This window comes from Saccopteryx bilineata, chromosome 2 (genome assembly GCF_036850765.1).
Source record: "Saccopteryx bilineata isolate mSacBil1 chromosome 2, mSacBil1_pri_phased_curated, whole genome shotgun sequence".
In the NCBI taxonomy this organism is placed as follows: domain Eukaryota; kingdom Metazoa; phylum Chordata; class Mammalia; order Chiroptera; family Emballonuridae; genus Saccopteryx; species Saccopteryx bilineata.
Window position 1 is genome coordinate 366,723,415 of NC_089491.1, and position 27,410 is coordinate 366,750,824.

The 27,410-nt window shown below is 40.9% G+C and overlaps 1 protein-coding gene across 1 annotated transcript in view; it reads right to left on the reverse strand.

The window, feature by feature from the left end:
* Nucleotides 1–27,410, reverse strand: part of MYO1D (myosin ID) — a 366,899-nt gene that overhangs the window by 261,393 nt on the left and 78,096 nt on the right. Inside the window, exons 2-4 of the mRNA XM_066263321.1 lie at nt 8,128–8,336; nt 6,195–6,288; nt 1,983–2,148 (exon numbers count right to left, since the gene is read on the reverse strand). Coding sequence (XP_066119418.1) covers nt 1,983–2,148; nt 6,195–6,288; nt 8,128–8,336 — 469 coding nt within the window. The remainder of the gene's footprint in view (nt 1–1,982; nt 2,149–6,194; nt 6,289–8,127; nt 8,337–27,410) is intronic.

Genomic DNA, 27,410 nt, shown 5'->3' on the forward strand with positions numbered 1-27,410 from the left:
CGTTGCGACACCTTAGTTGCTCATTGATTGCTTTCTCATATGTGCCTTGACCATCGGTCTTCAGCAGACCGAGTAACCCCTTGCTCAAACCAGTGACCTTGGGTCCAAGCTTTGCTCAAACCAGATGAGCCTGTGCTCAAGCTGGAGACCTTGGGGTCTCAAACCTGGGTCCTTGGCATCCCAGTCCGACGCTCTATCCACTGCGCCACCGCCTGGTCAGGCCAAAAGCACATTTAAATATCCTAAAGGTCCCACGGACAATACCCATCTAAAACAAAGTCTCATTTATGTGGTTTTCTGTGCAATTTTTTGAATAATTATTTTTTACTGCTTATAATAGAGTTTCCAAAACTTTTTGAAAATAAAGCTATTTTGATATTTCTAACCTTGACCCTAAAGATGGACTTTTTTTTAAAGTGAGGAACAAATTAGAAATGGGGAGAAAAGGAAGGACCATTACGGATGAACAGTCTCAACATTCCCTTTCCCAGGGTCTGCTGGAATGTCAAAGAGCAATACCTTGTAATAAAGTCAGTTGAGCAAGATCAGTCTATAGAGAACCCTGCCTAAGGTGGCTCCCAAAAGACTGCTTTTAAGAGATGGCTATTATGAAAATGTATGTTCATTCACAGGGATTCCCTTGATTGAATATGCACATAAAGGGAAGCCAGGAAACATTTAGAAAAAAACATTTATAATACCTAGCAGTTCCAGTCTTTTTTCAACTCACTCTGATAGAAACACTTTAACTTCTTAATAGTCTGACTTGCATTTAACAAACAAAAATAGGTTATGCTACATTACATTGCCATAACAGATGCTACAAATAGAAACTAGAAGAAAATGACATTTCAAGTTAATTAGAATAAAAACACACATGGAAGTCTCAAATCAATATGCCATATAGCTGAAACTTACACAATGTTATATGTCAATTATATCTCAATTTTAAAAAGTCTGATGGGCATGACTGTTTGAAAAGAGTGTTACATGAGGGAATAAATATGATGGCTCTTTTATGATGCATTAAAAACAAACCATGGCCCTGGCTGGTTGGCTCAGCGGTAGAGCGTCGGCCTAGCGTGCGGAGGACCCGGGTTCGATTCCTGGCCAGGGCACACAGGAGAAGCGCCCATTTGCTTCTCCACCCCTCCGCTGCGCCTTCCTCTCTGTCTCTCTCTTCCCCTCCCGCAGCCAAGGCTCCATTGGAGCAGAGATGGCCCGGGCGCTGGGGATGGCTCTGTGGCCTCTGCCTCAGGCGCTAGAGTGGCTCTGGTCGCAACATGGCGACGCCCAGGATGGGCAGAGCATCGCCCCCTGGTGGGCAGAGCATCGCCCCCTGGTGGGCAGAGCGTCGCCCCATGGTGGGCGTGCCGGGTGGATCCCAGTCGGGCGCATGCGGGAGTCTGTCTGACTGTCTCTCCCTGTTTCCAGCTTCAGAAAAATGCAAAAAAAAACCCCAAAAAAACCCCAAAACCCCAAAACATATGGGCAGTGGTAATGCGTAAAAAGGGTAGAACTGGGCCATGGCCAGGTAGCTCAGTTGCTTGGAGCATAATCCCAATATGCCAAGAATATGGGTTCAATCCCCAGTCAGGACAGATATAAGAATCAACCAATGAGTGTATAACAAGTAGAACAAATCGATGTTTCTCTCTAAGTCAATAAAATGCATTTTTTTAAAAAAGGAGAGAAGTGTTTTTAAAAATGAGAGAAGTTCTAGATTGGTGTTTGGTTAAAATTTACCCAGAAGTCTGCACACATTCACAGATCACTCCCACCCCTTCCCACATACATACCTAAATATTTACAAAGCCTATAACTTTTTTCAACTTGATATTGCAAGTACTAATGAAAGAATACAAAAGGGAGAATAGGATGAAAAGCAACTTTGAAGCAATTAAAGAAATTCTATAATTGGATTTGTAAAAGAAAAATTCAGCACTTGTAAACATTACTCTGGGAAATCAAGTACATTTTACCTTCTCCAATAAGTAGTTACTGATATGTCCACCAATAGGGTCCCCCTTGAAATCAAAGTTGATATCCATGTACTTCCCAAACCTGCTTGAGTTGTCATTACGGTTGGTTTTGGCATTTCCAAACGCTTCCAAGACACAGTTGGACTTAAGTAGCATATTCTTCACTCTTGAACACAGACAAATGAAAGTCATTATAAAACGTTTTAAAGGCTGGACCTTAAAAAGAAAAACTAGATTCCATTAAAATACAGTGTGTCCGTAAAGTCATGATGCACTTTTGACCGGTCACAGGAAAGCAACAAAAGACGATAGAAATGTGAAATCTGCACCAAATAAAAGGAGAACCCTCCCAGTTTCTGTAGGATGATGTGGCAGCATGTGCACATGCGCAGATGATGATGTAACACCATGTATACAGCGGAGCAGCCCACGGCCATTCCAGTCGAGATGTGGATGGTACAGAGGAAAGTTCAGTGTGTTCTGTGGCTTGCTAAATTCAAATCTGTGACCAAAGTGCAATGTGAATATCGGTGCATTTATAACAAAGCGCCACCACATAGGAATAACATTACTCGGTGGGATAAGCAGTTGAAGGAAACCGGCAGTTTGGTGGAGAAACCCCGTTCTGGTAGGCCATCAGTCAGTGACGAGTCTGTAGAGGCTATATGGGACAGCTAACTAAGGAGCCCTAAAAAATCTGTGCGTGAGCCCACATCGAACTGCACTGAATAGGTATGAAACTAGGAGAGTTTTCCTTTTATTTGGTGCTGATTTCACATTTCTATCGTCTTTTGTTGCTTTCCTGTGACCGGTCAAAAGTGCACCATGACTTTACGAACACACTGTACATGGAAATATTTATACAAAGATGCTCACTGCAGCACTGGTTGCTGTACACGCTCACACATCCTAAATATCCACCAACAGGGATGAATAAAAATAATTTTTGTTTCCAGTATAACATGTACTGATACAGAAAGAAGTCCAGAATACACTGAGTGAGAAATTAAGTTGCAAAATCACACGTATTGTAAGGTCTTTGTGTGTGCGCTCAGGCACAGGCATTAGTAAATAAATGCTTAAAAATCTGGAGGGAACAGCACGATTCGCTGTGGTTTCTAGGTTGATGGGATAGGTGGGGTGGGTTTCAGGGAATATTCACCTTCCACAGAATACTGTAATTTTTAGGTTTTCTTTTAAATGAACAAGTTTTATTTCTATAAAGAGAAATTATAAAACAATGAATTCTGAAAAGACTGGGTCAAACAGAAAATTATACAAGTACTTGCTTATAAAGCCTGGAACTGTGAAACTGACTGCATTCAGAGGTCATCAATGTGGTCCTTATTAGTTTAGAACAGGGGTCGGGAATCTTTTTGGCTGAGAGAGCCATGAACGCCACATATTTTAAAATGTTAAGTCCGTGAGAGCCATACAACGACCTGTGTACCTTACACATTATCCAATAAAAATTTGGTGTTGTCCCGGAGAACAGCTGTGATTGGCTCCAGCCACCCACAACCATGAACATGAGCGGTAGGAAATGAATGGATTGTAATACATGAGAATGTTTTATATTTTTAACATTATTATTTGTTTTTTATTAAAGATTTGTCTGCGAGCCAGATGCAGCCATCAAAAGAGACACTTCTGGCTCGCGAGCCATAGATTCCCGACCTCTGGTTTAGAAATTGCTCATCTGGCCCTGGCCAGTTGGCTCAGTGGTAGAGCATCAGCCTGGCGTGCGGGAGTCCCGGGTTCAATTCCCGGCCAGGGCACACAGGAGAGGCGCCCATCTGCTTCTCCACCCCTCCTCCTCTCCTTCCTCTCTGTCTCTCTCTTCCCCTCCCACAGCCGAGGCTCCATTGGAGCAAAGTTTGCCTGGGCACTGAGGATGGCTCTGTGGCCTCTGCCTCAGGGGCTGGAGTGGCTCTGGTTGCAACAGAGCATCTCCGGGTCTGGTCGCAACAGAGCGACGCCCAGGATGGGTGGAGCATCGCCCCCTGGTGGGCGTGCCGGGTGGATCCCGGTCGGACGCATGCGGGAGTCTGTCTGACTGCCTCCCTGTTTCTGGCTTCGGAAAAATACAAAAAAAAAAAATAAATACAAAAAAAAAAAAAAAAAAGAAATTGCTCATCATTTTGTTTGAAGCTACACAGAATCTCTCTTTTGTATCAGTTAATTCATTCTTTATTTAACGACTGCTAACCTTCCATAGAGCAGTCTCTCCCAAGGGATATATGTTCATTCCGTTCTACTCCCTCTGTCTTTGTTTTTACTTCACTGACAGAATTCCTCTCATTGCACCTCCCTGCGGAAGTAACTCTGGCCACGGAAATAACCTGATGCAGCAGATCCGCTCTTCCTTCTACTGTTACTGTAAGTGACCCTACAACCTTACCTCCTCCTCTTAAAATGAAAGTATACTTGTAAAATGTGGGGGGAAAGATGGCCCTGGCCGGGTTGCTCGATGGATAGAGTCATCCCAGCACACCGAGCTTGCACGTTTGATCCCTAGTCGGCATCGGCACCTAAGAGAAGCCACCAATGAGTGCACAACTAAATGAAACAACTCACTCAGTGGAACACGAGTTGATGCTTCTCTCTCTCTCTCTCTCTCTCTTTTCCTGCCCACCTCCCCTTCCTCTCTCTCTCTCTCAAATAGTTGGAAAAAATTTTAACAACTAACATGTGGGGGAAAGCTGCTTGCTTACAGCACACAAAGGAAACTATGGTAAAATATGCTTATACAGACCGGTTAATGCTCATATGCCTTATTCCACTATACATCCTGGGTTTAAAATAAAATTTTGTTCTTAGCCAGTTGTTCTCCTGACCTCTTTGGGAAATTAAAAAAAAAAACCTACTCATATTTTTGTCTTATTAGACTGCAAAGTCAGAATGAGAAGTGAAAAATGTGTCACAATGGACAAAAATACCTCTTCTGACCTGACCATGCAGCCCAATTAGGAAGAAGAGAAGAAAGCCCACACTGAATAGTTTAAATCCTCTTCTCTGTCATCAGCCCAGCACCCTTTCTTTCCAGCCTTGAAACGAAGACCAAGGTGTGTATATGGAGTCATTCTTCAGTGACTACAAACTGAGCTTCAAAATAGCGACTCAGAAAAATCCTTCTTTCTCTTCAAAAAGTCCACACCACACAAGTCATGTTGCTTTATAGCCACCATTTCATTCTTTTTTTTTTAAAAATCCATGTATTCATTCCTTCCACATTTATTAAGCAAATACTATGTGCCAGACACTGTGCTACATGCTGAGCCCTGGACAGTGTACATGAGCTTTATTCCTCCTCTCACTGTGAGTGGCAGCCTGATGTGGCTGAAACCCTTTCAGAAAATGAATCATCCTTAGGACTTCTAATACCAAGAATTCTAGTTGTAATCAGGATGGCATGGATCTGCCTCCCAGAGCCCCCTTCACTCTCGGGAACCTAGGGCTCCTCAGAGCATAGTTTCAAAAAAGATAGAAATAAAAAGAGCAAGGAACCTGTGAACATTTGCACCATAAAACCCACCAGTGTGAATTATAACATTTTTGCTGACCACAAACAACATTTAAGAAAGCAGTGAGAATCTAGAAAGGGGACACTTTCATCTGTTTCAGAATAATTTTATTTTGTTTTATCTTTATGTGAAGCTTACTATAGTAGTTGGCTTTTTCCCCCCATTAAAACAAATATAGCAATAGCGTGATAGAAATAAAAGTAGAGACAGCATGCAATCAGAGAATCAAGGTAGTTAATTGTCAATATATGGCCTATACATATCAGAGTTTAGGTCTAGTCAATTATGTATAAAAAGTGAAACTCAGCCCTGGCTGGTAGCTCAGTGGATAGAGTGTCAGCCTGGTGTGTGGACGTCCAGGTTCAATTCCCACTCAGGGCACAAAGGAGAAGTGACCATCTGCTTCTCCCCCTTCCTTCTCTCCCCCTTCTCTCCCTCTTCCCCTCCTGCAGCCAGTGGCTCAATCCATTTGAGCATGGCCATGGGTGCTGAGGATGGCTCGATGGGAAACACAGCCTCAGGTGCTAAAAATAGCTCAGTACTCAAGCATCGGATTCAGACAGGGTTGCCAGGTGGATCCCCGTTGGGGCACATGTGAGAGTCTGCCTGTCTTCCTCCTCTCACCTTAAAAAAAAAAAAAAAAGGAAGCTCTCACGAGAATCTTCTCCCATTTTGGGGCCGCCCTTACCTTTCAATTTCGGCTCTCTGGCTGGGGTTGGTGATGGCTGCAATGTACTGCATGATGTACTTGCTGGCTTCGGTTTTACCAGCTCCACTTTCCCCTAAGGGAAAATCGTGCAAGGCTTAGCATTACAACTCAAACCAGGAGTAAGTTGATTTTTAATGAAGTAATTTAAAATGGTGGTGTTAGTTATTTATTTAAAATCCCTATGTTCCAAAGTTTGTTTTTTCTGAGTTACTTCATCCTGTTGTGATGCAATATTGGTTCTTCCAAAAGATCAGAACACGTTGAAAAAAATGAAACCATTGGAGAAGTAAAATGACAAATAGAAAAATATCAAGAGATAAATTGCGATAAGGTAATTCCTTAGACTAACTGAAGTCTTAGTACTTCACAATGACTCTTCAGTCGAGTAGAAAAGAAGTTAGGGATTCAAACAATAGCCACAGCTCAATTAATACACCCTTACTTTCTATAGCAATATTTCTTTTCATCTTAATGGGGACAAAATAATTCTTTCAGAAAATGAAAATTAGAGCAATTTTGGTAAAAAAAACAACAAAAAAACCAAGCAGTAAGCTTCATACACATGGTGTCACAGAAAAAGCATGAAAACTGGTAAAAGAGGGGAGAAGAGATCAATTTGGAATTACTACCCTATTTTTTAAATGCTTATGCCTTCTGATCCAAAAACTCTACTTATAGAAATTTATACCATGGAAATAATAAAATAATAATAATCATTGAGAGTTTTAAAAGTCTTTCTGTAGATTAAAATCTGAAAATAATATGTCTACCAGCAGAGAATTGGGTAAATAATGATTCAATGATTCAATAGAATACTACCCAATTGTTAGAGAATGTCCTACTTCTATAGTGCTCTACTGAAAAGATGTCCATTATATATTGTTAAAAGAAAAAAACAAGTTATGTAACAGCAGCTATGACATAATTCCATAATTATGCATTTATAATATAATTATATATGCATGTGTGGCTATATGTATTTGTACATACAGAGAAAATGTATAAGAGGATAACCACTCTAATTGGTCCCTGCTGTTACTTCTAGAATTTGGGGAAGGACAAGTATTCAAAGGGAAGGGTCTTTTTGCATTTACTCATTGTTTGCTTTTTTCCCCTTTTTACAATTAGGCAATATTGCTTAACATAATTTGTTTTCACAAAATGTTGTCCTAGGCTATGTAATTCTCTAATTCTCAACACTAAGTGACATAACTCTTCTGACCCAAGTTGTTTTGATAACCAAAATGGGATGAAGATCATAACAATGTTTATAAGAATATAAAAGCCACTAATGCAACATGTGAGGTGTTATCAGCACCAAAGTTTGGGGACTACCACAGTTTGGGGGAGGCGATTCTGGGTCAGTGGGCAGCTATAATTCCTGTCCCCATTTTCCTACACAAGATTCCTTGAAGAGATCAACTTTATTTAGAGTCTATCTCCCTCTTCATCGGGCGCCCCCAGCTCTGCAACCCTACTTCTGGCCCCAGGTCAGTAAGCTCTCAACGCCAGTTCCCGTTCACCAATCCCACTTGGAGTTTGCTCTTGGTTTTTGGTCCCTCAGGATTTCATTTTCTTAGTTTCATTCTGTCATTGTTTAAAATAATTTTTGTTACAATTTATCCAGTATTTTTATGTATTTGAGATGGAATTTCCATGTCAGCTCAGTCTACAAAATTAACTAGAAGTCCATGTAACATGTATTTGTAAAGGAACAAGACTAAAGGGTGGTCAGAAATGATATAAAATAACTTAGTATTTAATGTTCATCACGTTTCCGTCTTCTAAAAATTGTGTAAGTTTCTAACTTCAATATAGATCTGATCAAACATCTGGATCCTTGAGTACCTAATAAGTTAAATACATTGTGACCTTGGAAGTACAGGCCACCCCCCACCCCCGCTCCAAATACCTGATATCACAATACAAGTGTCTTTTGATCGCCTCTTCATAGCCTTGTAGGCAGCATCAGCGATCGCAAAGAGGTGAGGCGGCCTCTCGTACAGCTCACGGCCTTTATACTGCTCAATTGTCTCTCTCCCGTAGATGTTCAGCGACTTGTAAGGATTCACGGAGACGACGACTTCTCCAATGAAGGTGTAGATGCGTCCCTTTTCAAATCTGAACAGCAGTAACAGAGAAGAAAAAAGTAGCTGTGGTTATCTAGAAATGCTCTTTCTCCTCTAGAAGTCTCTCATCTCTAAGAAAGTCTAAATGTTACAGGAACAACTTCTGAACTGACATTTCATTGGTTCTGAGTTTACTTTTAGAGACAATGTCTGGGGCTGAGCTGCAACGCTGCTGCTGCTGCTGCTGCTGCTCCTGGGAAAGGGCCAGTAGGGGCTCAAAGTCAAGAAAGAAGAAAGAATGTGATTTTTTTTGGAGACTGGAGATTTCCTAGTTTCAAAGTATAGAAGGATAAGAAGGGGGGCAATAGTTGAAGACAACTTACGAGCTCTAGGAAGAAACAGACGGTAAAATAGGTTTTGAATCTACTTAGCCAGATTTTCAACCATATAGAAAAAGGTCCAAACTCCACTAAAATGTCCGCAAAGGAATAAAACAGTAAAATCCATAAAAGAGGTGACAGAGGAGACACTCTGTCCCAAGTCAAATTCAATGTTTTTTTCTTCTTTTCCAAGAGAGAAAAAGGGAGTTAGAGAGACAGATTTCCACATGTGTCCTGACCAGGATCCACCCAGCAACCCCCATCTGGGGCCAATGCTCTGACCATCTGGGGCCATGCTTGCAACCAAGCTATTTTTAGCGCCTGAGGCAGAGGTTCCATGGAGCCATTCTCAGTGCCCAGGGCAATGCACTCAAACCAAACAAGCCATGGCTATGGGAAAGGAAGAGAAGTGGGGGAGGTGAGGGGTGAAGAAGCAGATGGGCCCTGACCGGGAATCAAATCTGGGATATCCACACACCAGGCCAATGCTATACCACTGAGCAAACTAGCCAGGACCAAACTCATTTTTTAAATGACTGCCTAAAGTTCCATGGTGTAGATACATCATTATTTATTTAACCATCCTCCTTCCTTCCTACTATTTTGAGTAATACTGTAGAAAATACTCTTGACATAATCTTACAAATCAGTGCTTTCACTTCTGTGGGTTAGATTTCCAGGAATGGAACAGCTGGTTGCAAGGTATATGTATTTTTTAAAGTATTTATAATAGCCCCAGATGGGTTGCTCAGTGGATATAGCATTATCCTGTTGTGCTGAGGTCGTGGGTTCAATCCCTGATCAGGACACATATGCGAAGCAACCAATGAGTGTACAACTAAGTGAAAAGAGTTGATACTTCTCTCTCTCTCTCTCTTTCTCTCAAATCAGTGGACAATTTTTTTAAAATTTATAATATCCCACCTTTTTTTACTACAAAAGACTAAAAAGCTACCTCATATATGATTAGTATATATAACTATACACAGATATTTTATGAACGATTACATAACCATGAGAAAATATGGAAGACTATATGCTGTTTTATGTATGAGTGAGGAGGAGGAAGGCCATGTGGACAGTTGGAAGGAAGCCTTAGGAACAAAGAAAAAATGAATTGAAAAGCAAACACCCAGCGTATGTGATATAACTACAACTGCACAAAATTATATGCCTATATTTACAAAGAAAACATCTTTGATTAAAAAAAATCCATATATATTCACTACTTACACATTAACTTACACATAGAAGCATACATGAACCAGACCTAGGCCAACACCCAAAGGTACAAGTGGTTGCCACCTGCTGAGAGCCAGAGAGAGACAACCAGGTCACTTCAGAGAGCTGAATGGAGTGTCAAGATGGGCAAAATGCTGACATGAACCACAGCTGTGTCTCTAAGCACTCTTGTGGGGCCAGCTCGGCAGGGAAATAGACGTTTGGAAGCATAAGGCAGAAAAGAACCTTCAACTTCCTTCACACTGGAATGAAGGCTGTGGCTATAATTAGGACTGGAAACAAACAGATGTTGATAATGTCAACAATAAATTAAAACCAAGATGTTTATCAAGTGGTTAGTATATATTTAAACAGCAGTTAGCAACCACTTTAAGGTTTTCTGGGCATGTTTCTGGGGTGGTTTCCCTATTCACTCTCCTATCGTTAGACAGCAAGTGTATCTGGCAGCTAAAAGCACTGGCTCTGGACGTGAGTCTGGATGCTCACATTGCAAACTTAATAGCAACGAACCCTTGTGAAAGCTTAACCTCCATGTGCTCCAGCTCCTTCACCTGTGAGGTGGCGATAATTATACCCCTCTCTCCCCCTGGCATTGTGTAAGCACGTCTTCTTTTTTTTTTAAAGGCAATTAATTTTATGTTTCCAATTATGTTCTGCAAGAAGGAGATTTTTAATAAGTGCTTTTATTTTATTAGCATTGCTACTTAAATTACAGCAATCCCTACACACAATGAATTAATTCAATGATCATAATATGCTTCCCTGACTCATCTACCAATGCGCAGCTAGTAACAAGCAAAATGTCTACACAACTCGTGTTCACAAACACACAAAAGTAATAAAAAGCTAAGGTTCACTACCCAAACCTTTCTAGCTTAACCTTCAAATCTCCAAGACACATGCAATAGCTGTCTTCAAGATTAAGAATGAAAAGGACAGAATTGTTTAGTTTAAAAAAACACTGTCCAAACAAGAAAAAAAAAGGGAAGAAGAAGAAAAAAGAAGAAAGAAAAGGAGAAGGATATTAGAAAAAAAATTACCTCATAAGTCTGGAACTTGGTGACTAAGAGGCCACAACAAATAACATATGAGATTAGAACATTGTTCTAAAATTCCAGGTCTGTCTAATCATGCATTTTTTCCTGAAAATTCCATTTTATTTCAAATAGAATATTTTGTTGATCAAAAGTTCTAGGCATCATGTTGGTAAGACACAATTAAAATACATGAATAACATTATCAAATGCACAATTATTAACTTGAAGAGAGTGGCAACGGTTCAACCAAATATGGTATTAAATACAATGCTCAGCAATTTACAAAATGTTAGAAGCTTATCTTAGTTAAAACTATGTTTGGTTATCAAAGGTGAAGTTTTAATTCGGTAAGGCTTAAAATCACCACTAGATGGTGCCAGTATACATGTGAACAGGGATCCAAGATTTTTAATTTGCTTTGGAAAACCTTAGGGTATGATGTCAGCACTGAGGTAATGTGGTCACCTGCTTGGTTTGCCTCCAGGAGAAATTGCCGATGACAAATGGGACGATACCTTCTCTTACAAGAGATCAAGGAAGGAATTTCTACAACCTTGACCTCAGTGTGCTGACCTTTTGTGAAAAAACGTTTAGGATGTATTCTTCAAATATTTCTTCAACAGCTACTTTAGACACTGGGCCTGACTCTGGGAATTAATAAAAAGCACAAGAACAGAGGTGTACTGTAAATAAAAAATAACAATATAGTATGATAGGTAAGATCAGTGGTAGTCAACCTGGCCCCTACCGCCCACTAGTGGGTGTTCCAGCTTTCATGGCGGGCAGTAGCAGAGCAACCAAAGTATAAATAAAAAGATAGATTTAACTATGGTAAGTTGTTTTATAAAGATTTATTCTGCCAAACTTAGTGAAAATCTGACATAATGTACTTGGTAAGTAATTATTATTATATGCTTTAACTTGCTGTAACTCTGCTTTATCAATTTTATAAAGTAAAGTTACTACCCTACTTTATAAATTGCCATTACTGTGGAACCAGTGGGCGGTTAGAAAATCTTACTACTAACAGAGATACAAAAGTGGGCGGTAGGTATAAAAAGGTTGACTACCCCTGGGTAAGATAATACAAGCATGTATTGTGGTGGCAAAGAATACCACAACACACCCCTTGCAGTGAGGACCCCTAAAGAATAGCACACAAACTCCGTGGTAGAGCACAAGGTCTTCTGCATTCTGGCCTCCTGGTTCTCCTCACTTGATTGTCCTAACACTGTCCATCAACACTTCCACCCATGAATCCTCCCCTTCTCTCTTTCTCTGTCACTCTGATCTCCACATTAATGGGCTATTTACAGTTCCCAAGAGCACCATGACGTTATGGTTTGCTCACAGGGCTCACTGCCTAACACACCCTTTCCCCACCCGGTCTCTTCTTCCTCCCTCGGTATGGCAGGTTCTCGCTCGCTCCTTCCAAAGTCCAAATCACTCCTCTAGGAAGCCATTCTCGATTCCCGCATCTCCACACCAGTATTACAGCGTTTGCTCTCTTCGAATATTTTCTTTAGAACTCTCAGATAGTTAAAATAGCTTAGCAGCAATTGATTTTTAAAAACTGAATTGCTTTTAAGAAGTTCAAAAATATTTCTTGAATGAGCCAGATGTTTTCCACTGGCTTATAAATGAAACAAAAAGGTTCTAAAAAGCTTTTGAATTAATTGAGTAGCAACAGAGAAAATGTAAAAATGCCTTTGGACGTCAACAATCTTTTATACAGGAATTCTGAGACATTTATTAAAATCAACAACTTCTGCCCTGGCTGGATAGCTCAGCTGGTTAGAGCTCCGTCCTGATATGTAAAACTGCCCGTCCTGCGGTGGCACAGTGGATAAAGCACTGACCTGGAATGCTGAGGTCTCTGCTTTGAAACTCCAGGCTTGCTCGGGCAAGGCACATTGGAGAGTCAACTATGATTTGATGCTTCCCATTCCTTCCTCCTGCCTTTCTCTCTCCCTCTCTCCTCTGTCTAAAATCAATAAATAAAATCTTTTAAAAAACAAAACAAAAGTCAGGACTCTATTTCCAGTAGTCAAGAGAGTACTTACAGCCCCTAGTGTGCTCTGGAACAGAGGAATGTGAAATATCTGCACCGGATACTCCTAGCCGACCTCTTGTAAGAAGCAAGGAGTTGGATGACTGTGTGTATGACACATTAGAACATTTTTGGAAAACTCACAGATATATGAGATTGCCTGATAGCTGCTAATGTTGCTGGACAAAGTGGTGAATGTAAAGGAGGAGCTTAGGGTTTCAGATTCCCCACTCAAATAACCCCAAGTGGCCGGAAAACTTCTGTGTGTGCCCTGAGGGGGAGCCGAGGACACCCACAAACACAAAACATAACAACACTTAACGCAGTGTCTGCAGAACACACACCACCCGAATCTAATCAGGAGGAAACACAAGACAAATCTAAATTGAGGGACATTTCTACGAAATAACTGAAACTTTTGCAGTCCAGAAAACAGAATGGCTGAATAACAACAGTCCAGATTATAAAAAATCAGAGACATAATGAAATGCAAGGGATGCTCCAAGCTAGTTTCCAGTGGTATTCTTGCCTTTTTTCCCCTGTAAATTTGAAATTACAGTATATCAAAATTAAAAGTTGTTAATAAAAATCCAATTCCCAAGGTTCTTATATAGGCTTAAATTTTTATTAATTTTGAATAGGCAATACAGACCTAGTGATAGTTTTAAACGACATAAATGGAGACAAGTGTTTCATCTTCCCTCATCAGTTTCCTGTGGCTTCTTCTAGAAATAGTTTATTCATACATACACATATGCAGACATATAGTTTGTTACATAAATGACTTTTTTCTCTAATTAAAATAGATATCCTGGGATAGGCTCATATAAATAAATAGAGAAGAGCCTCATTTTTTTATGCCTGCATGGTATTTAATTTCATGGTAAACATACAATAATATAATCAAGCCTTACTGGATGGACAGTTAGGCTGCAACCGTTGTTTTGTTACTATGAACAATGCAATTATAAATATAATGGTATATATTTCTTTGTGCAAATGTGTATTGTATATGTGTAGAACAGATTTGTAGAATTCAAGTTGCTGGTTCAAAGAATAAGTGTAATTTAAACTTAGGAATTATTGTCAAATTCTCCAAAGAGGTTGCTGCCATTTATACTTCCACCTATGATGTAAGAGTTTCTGTTTCCTGGGTGTGGCTCTTTTAGCCAACAATGCTGAGCCATTTAGAAAGGACACCCTATATTGCGGTTTTATTTTCAAAGTCCACCAAACTTTGACCCCTTTCTTTACTGATGCACCAAACTTTTGCAATGCTCATTCGCTTGCTGCCAACTTTCAATAAGGTTCAGTTCACTTTCCCCAGCTCTTAGACGAGAATCTCTCCCAAGGATGAGGCATCTTGTTTCTGCTGCTTCTGGCAAAATCATGGTCTCCAGGTGATGGACTCAAATCTATTTTATCCCCTTTGTTAGACCGTACATTCCTGAGATGGCCAGGGACTGTGTGCCAGAAAGCTTAGGAGCTTTAGAATCCCACAGCCTCGTGGCGCAGGGTTTGAATCCTGGCTCTGCTAGTTACCGACTGTGTATTCATAAACATCTGAGTAACTGATAAGTGCCAGGCACTATGCCAAGAGCCCCAGTTACAGAGAAGAATAAGGCATGGTATTATTGTACTCAAATGTGTGCATAAACAGGCAGTGCCATGTAGTTTAAATTTCACATATTTTATAATGGATGATTTAAAAATTCATATACCGGGTGGGGTAAAAGTAGGTTTACAGTTGTTATTTTATGTAACAGTTTATTCTTGTATCATTATTTATTATTATATTATTTTCCATACAAACAACTGTAAATGTACTTTGCCTCACCCTGTATTTTTTATTTATCATTTCTCTCTTACACCCATTCTCCCTTTCTCTCCCTCAAATCACTCTCTCTCTCTCTCTCTCTCACTCACACACACATACACACACACCATCAAACTGTTTCAGAAAAGGTTTGAGACAATAACAAAGATAGAAAGGATGCTATGGAAGCTTAGAGAAAGGACACCTGACCCAGCTTTAGCAGTGGGAGGGTTCAGAGACGACATCCTAAAAGCTATGTTACTTGACATCTGCACTATTTACGTGATTATACACTCCCCCACGTGAGAGGAGGTCGGGTAGCTCTCAGCACTTCTTGGCTTACACTGCCCTCAGAGCACCCGGAAGAGGATGCTTTATTTTGACTTTTGATTAACACACTGAGCCTTGGAAGAGGATGCTGGAGAAGTACCCCACAGCCCACCAGTGGAACACATGGGCACCCGTCTGTCCACTGCGGAGGAGCGGGCCCCATCACCTGACTGCAGTCAGCACTAACTAGCTCTATGATCTTGTGCAAGTGTCTTAACCTTTCTGTGCAACCCTTTCTTTTTTATTTTTCAATTACAGTTGACATACAATATTACGTTATTTTCAGGCGTATAACATCGGAGGCCCACTTTCCACATCCGAAAAGCAGGACAGTTTTGAGTATCTGCCTCAAAGGACTGTTGTAAGAAATGAGAAACTCCACTCGCTGGGACGCTCGGCACACCCGTGGCGCATGGTAAGAGTGCAATAACACCAAGCCCTATTTTCATTTTGAGCAATACTTGCAAGCTGTCTGAACGGCAGGAAACATCTTGCCCCTACTCAGGTCTCAAGGTCCAGTGCTGCCACTGCGCTGTGCTGTTGATCCTCAGGGCAAGGGCCACGGTCGTTAGCGTAAAGTCACTTGACATCGTGTCTGGCAAGCATTCTTCTATCTAGTGGTTCATAAGGATCCTCTAAAGCCAAAAATCCCTCTATAAAAATGTTTAGGCTTTCCACAAGACGTAAGAAACGAGTTAAGGCCGCTGGCCGTGGTTTTATTGATTCCCTGAGCTCATGTCTTGGTTTTCTTCTCTAGGGCAACATCTCTTCATGTGAGCAGCACAAGGGGGACTTAACCAGAACATGTGGTCAGGAGATGTCTGCCTAAACTTATTTTACTTTTTTATTTTTGCAATGGAAAAAAAAGTTATTTTTGGCCCTGGTTGGTTGGCTCAGCAGGACAGCATCAGCACAGCATGTGGAAGTCCCAGGTTCGATTCCCGGTCAGGGCACACAGGAGAAGTACCCATCTGCTTCTCCATCCCTCCCCCTCTTGCTTCTCTCTCTATATCCCCTTCTGCTGCCATGGTTTGACTGGAGTGAGTTGGCCTGGGGTGCTGAGGATGGCTCCATGGCCTCTGCAGTTGCTGAGCAATGGAGCAATGACTCAAATGGGCAGAGCATCACCCCCTAGTGGGCTTGCTGGGTGGATCCTGGTTGGGGTGTGTTTGGGAGTCTCTCTGTTTCCCCTCCTCTCACTAAAAAATCAGTTAAAAAAAATAATACTGTCTAAATAAATCTCTTGACTATGAGAGATACTTTCTTCTAAATACCAGAACCCATTCACTTGGCGAAAGAAAACAGAACATTTTATAGTATATGTTAATGAAAACAAGGTAAATCTTAACATAACAAAAAAGTGATCTGTCAAATACAGCATAGCATATTTGCTATCATGCCCACAGTTACAGCAGGCTGGGTTGACATCTACAAATAGCTGGCTTTTCAGTTTTTGATGTTTTGTCTGCTGGGGTCTCTGAAAAGGATTCACATTTCAAGCTTGTCAGTATGAGGAAAAGGCTACTGGGTACTCACAGGGCACTCAGCCAACCAGTCACTTTATAATAGATGGGTCTCTACCATTGCTGGGGTTCAGGACATCTGCACGCTGGGTAGAGAATCACTGTTAGGTGAGAGCACCTGTAACTTCAACAAATGTATCCTGAAATGGTTATTTTGATCTTTCAAGAAAAGCTGTCCTCTAGCAAAAGCATTTACTGTATTTTGTCAAGCTTTCGAATTATGAGTATTTCTTACAATCATTAAAGTCAAGGTATTATTAAAGTGTACCCATTAAATATTTTAAGGTCAATTTTAAAAAAAATTTTAAAGGGGGGAGTCATATCCTGGAACTCCTATGGGTCTACCATATCATGCCTTTTACTTAAAAAATTTTAAATTTCTTTTGAATGCTGATGAACAGGAGACACCAAATCTTTTTCTCCTGAAAACTTATACCTTCTTTTATTTGATCCAGCTAATAACACTGTTTTGTCTTTTTCCAAATAGCTCCAGATATACGGAAAAGGTTTATATAGGCAGATGGGGATCCTCAAACCCCTCAGCGAGATCTTCTGAGCATGGCTTTTAAGGTACCAAGAGGCAGAAAAAGCCCAATAGAGATCAGGTGAACTACCAGCTTTTAGGATACGCCCTTAAAGGCTCCAATGCCCCAGAGGGGTCTCATAGGATTCCATCTGGGTCCTGCTTCAATAGTAAATAGGAAGGTCATTGAGCTAAAGCCTGCCAGGCTTACATGCCTTTGCTGTGAGGAAAAAGGGACACTGACACTGGAAGGTAGGCTTCCCCCTCGCTCAGCAGTTCTCAACCTGTGGGTCGCGACCCCGGCGGGTTGCGACCCACAGGTTGAGAACCACTGCCCTCGTTCCTCTAAGGGAGGGTTCAGTCTCTTCCAGCCCTGCTCCAGCCACCTATGACCTAACCTTGCTCAGAATGCTGGGGTTTGCCCAGGGCCATCGGTCCCATCTATGACACTGTGGACGAGCCTAGGGTATTTCTTCCAAGAATCAGGTAAACTGATCTCACTTGCACAAGGCCCACTTAACTATGTCTTGCCTGAATAGTCAGGTTTTTTTATTCTTCCCTCGAAGATCTCTGTTGTGGGTGTTGATAGTCCTATTTTCTGCTGCTTTGTTTAATATATAGTGTTTCCTTTATTCCTCCTACCTCAATGCCCCACTCATATTTCAGGCTGGGACCTACTCCTAATTTAGAGCTCTCTTTCCCCCTTTTGCCAACTTCTATTATGAATTTACCTTTGCCACCCAGCTTAGTGTATCCTAAGGTTCTCTTTACCACGCCACAGTCGCAGAGCTCCAGGGAAAAGCAACCTGGTCTCATCTCTCCAGACAGAGGAGAACAGAAGCTCCATCTCCACACATGCTGCAGATCGCTTTTCCAATCTACCTGAATCATTACCAGCTAGAAGCAGCAGTCATTGGGACTTGGACGTGAGCTGCAAAGTATAGAATTGTATAGAATTGTGACAACAATTCCAGTGCCATGTGGACTTTTCCTGGATGTGGACTTTTCCTGGACTCCTGCTCCTTGTGACAGCTCCTAACGGACTGAACTGGGGTTGGGTTGCATTTGCAGGGATTTGGCATGGTGTTGGGGCCAACTTGGACTTGGTGAACATGTTAAGGACACTACTCTTTTATGGATTCTTGCTGTATTGGCCAAGAGTTTGCTTAAAGGTTTTAATCACTGTAAAAAAAAATAGAAGACTGGATAAAGAAGATGTGGCACATTATACACTATGGTATACTACTCAGCCATAAGAAATTATGACATCGAATCATTTACAACAAAATGGTGTGATCTTGATAACATTATATGAAGTGAAATAAGTAAATCAGAAAAAACCAAGAACTGCATGATTCCATACATTGGTGGGACATAAAAACGAGACCAAGAGACATGGACAAGAGTGTGGTGGTAACGGGGAGGGGGGGAGGGAAGGAGGGAGAGGGGGAGGGGTACAAAGAAAACTAGATAGAAGGTGACGGAGAACAATCTGACTTTGGGTGATGGGTATGCAACACAATTGAATGACAAGATAACCTGGACATGTTTTCTTTGAATATATGTACCCTGATTTACTGATGTCAGCCCATTAAAATTAATAAAAATTTATTTATAAAAAAAAGAAAAAAAAGAAAAGCTGTCCTCTTCATGAGATTTATAATTTTACCAAACCATACTGTGAAACACATATTGTTTTGGTCATCATTTGCGACCCTGTAGCTTTCAAACAGTGTATAATTACTAATTGACTCTGCTAAAATGCTAATGGAGGAAATACAGAGATTGGTTAACTGGACTACAGTTATACCACAATGAGGGACTGTAAGAGTCCTTAGAAACTACAGACCCTCAGACCAGTAAGTGGATGCTTAAATATTCATATGCATTTAAAATCAGTAACAGACCAACAAACCACAATGAAGATGCTATATATTTTACAATGTCAGCCTGTGAATAAATCACAATAGCATTATTTATTGATGAAACGCTGAGTGCCTAATAACGGCAGGCATGAAGGTTTAGACCAAAACATAAGAATGAAACTTTCCTGTTAATAACATGACACTATATTTTCTCCTCTGATGAACAAGTAATATATATAATTTCTCCAACATGGGGCTCAACTCACACATTTATTCTTTTCCATCCATTTCTAAAAGATGATTTCCTATTACGGAAACCATTTGGCTGCTTGGCATGTGTAGAGAAGTAGATGACTGTATTTTGCCTTAACCAAGGAGTTAGCCTATTTGTAAATCAATACTACTCAGGAAAATGCAGGATACCTGGACCTGAGTCAGAAAACCTGGTAGGAATGCACAATTAGGTGAATTGATAACAATTATGCATTTTAAATGCTATAAACCACTTATGCTACTGCACTGAACACTTAACAAACAATCCCACAGATGTCGGAGGACTGAAACTAAATAGGATAAAGTTCGTATTTTTATCCTCCCTCACCCTCACCTTTATACTGGTAGGAAGCCTCTTTACCTTACACTGGACTTAGGTATTTATTCCACTCCCTGGGGCTCTCTGGGTGACAGGTAACCTAACAGGTATACACTGTCACTTTTTAACAACTATAACTAATTTAGTAAATAGCAGAAAACCTATTAGTCTATCTACTACATCACTTTTTAAAAGCTGTAGTTGCTTATCCCAATTTTCATAACATGTGAAGGCTTTGGTATATTTAGAGCAGGGTTCTCCCAGGTGTTATTGAGTCTGGGGGCAACCAGATGGGCAGGTTTTGGGTCCAAGCTGAGTAGCAGTTGTGGTGGGAGATACTGAAGAGAAATAAATGGGTAAGTAGTCAAGGGAGGGAACTGCTTCCATTTCAGTTACCATGACAACACCTGTTTTAAGTTCAATAAACAAAGTCACACTGAACTGATATTTACTGTGCACCTACTGTGCCAAGAACTACCGCAGATGTTTTTCATGTATGTTGCTAATGATGTTTATTAAATAATAAAAAGTCTTCCAAAACCTTCTTTCGTTGACATCGCCTACCCACTTACAGGTAAGAGGAAAATCACCAATCATCTAATTATGATCATCTCTGCTTGGAGAAATCTGACTTACAAAGCAAAGCTTTCACTGGCCTGGGAGAGAATGGACTGTGTAGGAATGGACTGTTTCTGTTGGGCCACCGTGGAATTGAGCGGAGGAATTTAAAACCAGCAAAAATATTTGCTGAATGAATGAGTGGCCAGAAGCTTTGTCCACTGGCTCTCCTGGCTCTCCTTGTTAGGAGTCTGTAACACCCATTAAGGCTGCATTTCCTCGTGGAAAGCTTTTATTTATTTTTTAATCCTTATATTTGGCATTTTCTCTTGACTTGAAGTACACTGCTCACAAAAATTAGGGGATACTTTATCGCTTCAGTCATTTTGAAATATCTCCTAATTTTTGTCAGTAGTATATTTTTGGTTTTCTTTGTTTTTATTTTATTTTCTTTTTCTTTTTTCTGAAGCTGGAAACGGGGAGAGACAGTCAGACAGACTCCCGCATGCGCCCGACCGGGATCCACCCGGCACGCCCACCAGGGGCTACGCTCTGCCCACCAGGGGGCGATCCTCTGCCCCTCCGGGGCGTCACTTTGCCACGACCAGAGCCACTCCAGCGCCTGGGGCAGAGGCCAAGGAGCCATCCCCAGCGCCTGGGCCATCTTTGCTCCAATGGAGCCTTGGCTGCAGGAGGGGAAGAGAGAGACAGAGAGGAAGGGGGGGGGTGGAGAAGCAAATGGGCGCTTCTCCTATGTGCCCTGGCCGGGAATCGAACCCGGGTCCCCCGCACACCAGGCCGACGCTCTACCACTAAGCAAACCGGCCAGGGCCGGTTTTCTTTGTTTTTAAATAACCTTCCTGTGTCTAAGGTAGAGTGGGGGGTTAAATTCTTTTCCCCTATCAGCAGTGTAGAATTTATGTCATCTAGGTGGCCTTGCTTTCGGACTTTGCACAGTAGCCTCGGGGGAAGGAGGGAGGAGAATAGACACCCTGAGACACTCCCTGCTGCTGGGAGTGTCTGCAGGTACAGAGAATTGTCACAGTGGTAACCTGGTGATACTGTCATGCCTCTGATGTCAACACCCCCTAAGACATCCCCAAGTGATGTATCAAAAGCTGTTGAGAAGAGGGTGAAGAAATAAAATGGAATCACTATAGTCAAGCTGCTTAGTTAATAAGATCAAGTACGTTGAAGCATGAGCAAATGGTTCTATTCTTGCTTTAACTGGCTCAGGAACTTAAACTTCTGGACTTTTCAGTGCATCAATGCCTAGAGCTATAGGTAAATCCTATAGGCAACCCTCTGAAGAATTTATAAAAGAACGTTCATGTAAAGAACTTGGGAAGGGCTTGACCAGGCGGTGGCATAGTGGATAGAACATTGGACTGGGACGCTGAAGACCCAGGTTCGAAACCCCAAGGTCGCAGGCTTGAGCATGGACTCATCCAGCTTTAGCACAGGCTCACCAGCTTGAGCCCGGGGTTGCTGGCTTGAGTGTGTGATCATAGACATGACCCCATAGTTGCTGGCTTGAGCTCAAAGGTCAGTGGCTTGAGCAAGGGGTCACTGGCTTGGCTGGAGCTCCCCCACCCCCCGTCAAACCACATATGAGAAGCAATCAGTGAACAACTAAGGTGCTGCAACTATGTTGCTCTCTCTTCTCATCTCTCTCCCTTCCTGTCTGTCTGTCCCTGTCTTTCTCTCTCTCGCTTAAAATAAATTTTTTTTTGGGGGGGGGGATGTTCACATGCCCAGACCTCCTGACAGCCATTATGCAGCCCACTGGAGATCTGAAAGATAATCATCTCAGACCAGTGCAGAGGCTAAAAACGCAGAACCGATTCTTCTCTTTATTTTTTTAATGTTTGTTTGTTTACTTATTTTCTTAAGTGAGAAGTGGAGAGGCAGAGAGACAGACTCCCATGTGCACTGCAACCGGGATCCGCCAGGCAAGCCAGCCCCCTGTGGGGCAATGCTCTGCCCATCTGGGACCGTTGCTCCATTGCTCAGCAACTGAACTATAATATTTTGGTGGCTGAAGTGAGGCCATGGTGCCATCATCCTCAGCACCCAGGGCCAACTTGCTCCAAATGAGCCATGGCTGCGGGAAGAAAAGAGGAAGAGAGAGGGTGGGGGGAAAGAGAGAGAGAAAGAAGAAGGGGACAGGTGGAAAAACAGATGGTTGCTTCTCCTGTGTGCCCTGACTGGGAATCGAACCTGAGACATCCACATGCTGGGCCAATGCTACCGCTGAGCCGACCAGCCAGGGCCAGGACGGATTCTTCACAAAAATGTAATTTTTACTATAAGAATTCTCCCACACCCATTAGAATGGTTATTATTAACAAGACAGATAATAACAAGAGTTGGAGAGGCTGTGGAGAAAAAGGAACCCTCACATTCACTGCTGGTGGGATTGTAAACTGGTACAGCCACCATGGAAACAGTATGGAGGTTCCTCAAAATATTAAGAATAGAGTTAACATATGACCCAGGGATCCCTCTTCCGGGTATCTACCCCCAAAACTCAAAAACATTTATTCACAAAGAAATATGCACCGCTATGTTTACTGCGGGGTTACTCATGGTGGCCAAGATATGGATGGAGGCAACCAAACTGTCCTTCGATAGAGAAATGGATCAAGATGTGGTACATATATACTATGAAACACTACTCAGCCATTTGTGACTATATAAACGGACCTTGAGAATATTATACTAAGTAAAAAAGGCAGTCAGAAAAAGCTAAGATTTCGCTCATATGTGGAATATAAAACTGTAACGCATAGACACAGACAAAAATATGGTGATTACCAGAGGGAAGGGTAAAGGCGGCCAAATGTATGGTGACAGAAGATGACCTGATTTTGGGGGGTGGCACACAATGCAACATACAGATCATGTATCACAGAAATGCACACTTGAAACCGTTATGATCTTATTAACCAATGTCACCCCAATATATTAAAAAACAAACAAACAACTCTTAACTTTTTTCTTAGAACACCCAGTAGTAGTGTTTCTGATTTGCAAATCTTAAGACCCTTAAATAAAACATTGCCATTTTTTTTTATTTTAGCAAAGCCTCCTTACTCATTTGTGTCAGCTGACATTGCTCACTGGGGGTCCCTCAAAAATGGCTGTTCATCCTAGGACAGAATTTTTATGGTAAAAAGAAGGCAGCTGAATTTGGAGGATTTAAAGAGGACACAAAGAGGAGAAGACATTGACTCTCACCACTCTGCAGAGAGTCTCATCAGTACATGGTATCTGAGATGCTTCTTTTTACAGTGTATTCTTAGTAGCATTAAGTTTCCTAAGAAACTGTGAGCCACATTTCTTTTAAATTTATTATTGCTTAGTCCTAGTATACTGCTGTGGGATCCAAGGGAATTTTTAAGAAGGGAGGATGGACCTGAAACCATTAAGAGCTTTATTTTTTTAAAAAATAACAACTCAAAGTATGAAGTGGGCCCATATTCAATTAAAAAAAATCAACACATTCCAAAGACAAGCATGATAACCTAGACTCTCCTTTATCCAGCCAGTCTTTCTCCATTTGTGAAAATAACTAAGTACTGTTGATGCTCAGGAATACCAGACATTAGAAAGCGAGGAAGTGAACTAAGAGAGTAAGAATGCGGTGGCAAAGAAAAGAGTCAAAAACTAAAAACAGATCAAATATATCAGGAAATGGAAAAAACAAATAATTTTCCCTATTTTTTTAGTTCCTAAATCATAAATTAAATTATTTTTATTGCTAGATCAAACTGAGAAAGGAATTTATGTAAGTAGATAGGTTGCCAATTTAAGAAAATATTTATTTTTTTGTTTAAGTGTCACCCCAACTACGACTGTGAACCCAGAACTTCCTGACCTAGACAATTAAGAAAAGCTTTAGTTGCCCTCAGAAGGAGCTGTCCTGAGTTCAGCCTTGCTCATTTAAGCAGTAAACAGTTTCTCTACACTTACATTTCAAAAGGTAAAAGAAAATGTAAGCCTACTTATGAATATACCTGTATTTCCAAATCTTTACTTAATAAGTCCCACTGTCCTCTGTGAATAAGAACTGAAATGAAACAATATAATTAAATAGTTAAAAGTATTAATATTCCTATTCTATAATTTCAGGAAATACCTTGTCTCAAGTTTTTGCTTATGATGCTAAGTTTAAAAAGTCAAGGATTTGGCCAGCATGGGCCAGTCTGTTTGGCAGGGCCAGGGCTGAGGCTTCAGCTGGCTCGGCCCGTTAATGTGGTGGGGCCAGGGTGAGGATTCCATCAGCGCGGCTGGGGTGTCCAGCAGAGCAGGGGTCAAGGAGGTGGCCCACATAGTGAGGAAATTAGTTACATACAAGGAGACTGAGCAAATAGTATGTTGAGAATGATGTGAGCCACTATGCAGAATGATTTCTCACTACTGCAGAAGGAAGTGACAAATATGGAAGGGAGAAGGTTAAAAGAAACCCCGTGGTGTCGGTTGGGCTGAAATCAGGGATATCAGTATGCACCCGTGATAGTTAATATAAATAGACAAAGAAATAGAAACACGTGTGTGTGTGCGCGTGCATGCATCTCCCCTACCCTCTAACTCTGCCGACAAGTCTAAAAGCAGTAACACAGCAGTAGCAACGACCACACCTCCCACCCAGATCTTGAGTTCTACCTCCCCCATGCCAAGGCTTTTTTGCAGAAACTGTGGATTGCATCGCTGGGGCAGGGAAAGCCCAAGAGGAGCCTGGAATTGTACTGAGCCAGAAAGTAAAGACATTCTCCAGAAATGACAGGGACATGTCAGAAAGGTACTGCAGTTAGATTAAAGGGGCTCCTAACTCTGCAAATCTGGACAAGCAGGTTTGCTTATTGGGGGAATGAATATCACTGTTGACTACTATGGACGTCTGTCCTTTGTGGGTGAGTGGACTACAGCTTTTATCTTTCAGCCTTCCAGGACACGTGTACCATGGATTAGACCAAAGTGTAGGGTTATAAACTGACAAATGAACAAACAGCTCAGACCTGTGCTCCATTGACAATATGGTTGCTTTTTAAATACCTAACATGTGGAAGCCTACACATCAGTAAATCTGTACACACTTTGCTAATAAAGTCCTTCTTCGGATTCAATGAGGCCATGCATTTATTTATTCCTGCTTTGAGTGCTCTCTTATGTCAGGGTCCTAACACTCACATGCAGAGAACAAGTTGTTTTGGTTGTTAATGCACACAAAAATATTTTTCTAAGTTTTATTCTTAATATCTACTAGAAGAATATATTTTTTCTGAAAAATAACATGTAAGACATGGTATCAATTAAATTGGCTTTAAATGTTCCCTTTCCTCAAATTCTGACTAAAAGATTAATCACTTAGGGAAGAAAAATCTTTCTCACAGCTGACAATCCGTGGTTGAGATTTAGCTTTGACTTTCAAAAATACTTTTATACTGAAATAATTTCTTTTTATTTATTTATTTTATTTTTTATTGTAAATATATTATTTATTGATTTTTTAGAGAGAGAGGAGTGAGAGAGAGAGACAGAGAGAGAAAAAAGGCAGGAGCAGGAATTATCAACTCCCATATGTGCCTTGACCAGGCAAGCCCAGGGTTTCGAACCGGCGACCTCAGTGTTCCAGGTCGACGCTTTATCCCACTGCGCCACCACAAGTCAGGCCTATTGAAATAATTTCAAACACAAAAGTTTTAAGAAGAGCATTAAAAAAACTAAATATCCTTCACAGGGATGATTTCAAACATATTTGTCTTATTCTCACATATATATGTATATACACACAATATTTTCTTTAAATGGATTGAAATAATCTATTTCTGAGATCCACCAACTAATTTATTCAGCCATAGAATTATCTATCATTGTTCTTCAATCGATACATATAGTTCAAGTTAGGCAAAGTAACTGAAGGTGCTGTATGCTGAAGGTTTTGTTCTGGCGTGTTTTTGAACCTGGTGAGTAAATCATGCTAGTCCAGCAATCAAACCAAGCTATCTCCAGAAGCCAGGCCAGCAAGACAAAATGAGAGAAGCAGAAAGGAAGTAAGTCCCTAGGACCTGGTGGGGACTGGACAAGCATGTGTCCCATATAAACGGAGTGGCTTGTTTAAAACATGTAATAGATAATTCTTATTTTGAATGTGGACCAAGTTGTGCTAGAACTTCTGATTTTTCCAGAGGAGTTTGAAATTGTGGATTTTCATGGGAAATTATCCTATTTTTAAATGGGACTACTGTTGAAAAATAACAAAATTAGTTTAGTGTGTGTGTACACACACACACACACACACGGTCTACAGAAAAGTTCTGTCCGTTTTTGGAATAAAATAAAATACAAATTTTTCTTACCGTCAATAAACCTTATTAAATAATATAACTGCCATTATTATTAATGATTTCTTGCCAGCGTGAGGGCAATTTGTATATCCCATTTTTGAAAAATGTTTTATCTTTTGATGCGAAAAATTGAACCAGTGCTTGTTTGATAAATTCTTCATTTTTGAATTTTTTGCCCTTCAAAAAATTTTGTAAGGACAAAAACAAGTGATAGTCGGAGGGTGCTAAGTCCGGGGAATATGGTGGATGTGACACTCATGCTTCTGTAGTATTTCTTCCTTGTTGAAATTCATAAAAATTACAGTGGCGTAAATGAACTTTATCAGTAGCCATGGGTACACTACCGCTTCACACACAAGACTAACGTGAATCAACTTTGTTTTAGTTAATTTGCTACATCAGTATGTATACATTAAGTGATAAAAATAGAGAGGCACACATGCGCCAAATAAACATGTGCTTACGTGTCGAAACTTGTTGTGATAGAAACGGACAGAACTTTCCGGTGGACCATTTTATATATATCTGTAACTTGTACACAGCTCAACAAATGCTACCAGTTGACAGGTGTAATAGTAATTCCCATTTAATATCTGGTGATGACTAACAGAAAGTTCTAATACCATAAATAGGTAACAGACATTGTGTAAGACAGTGACCCTCCCCTAGGATCCTGTGGTCATTCCCCTGCAAAGGAAGTGATACAATCTAAATGGCACAGTATGCATAAAAAAGGAAGATGGAGCTGGCAAGGGTTGATCCCATATTACAAAGCAACATCTGTGAAACAGAGCTTTTTAAAGAAAGCTTACTGAGTAATCCCACTTAATAAAGAATCTGGTTTAAACACAGTAATTACT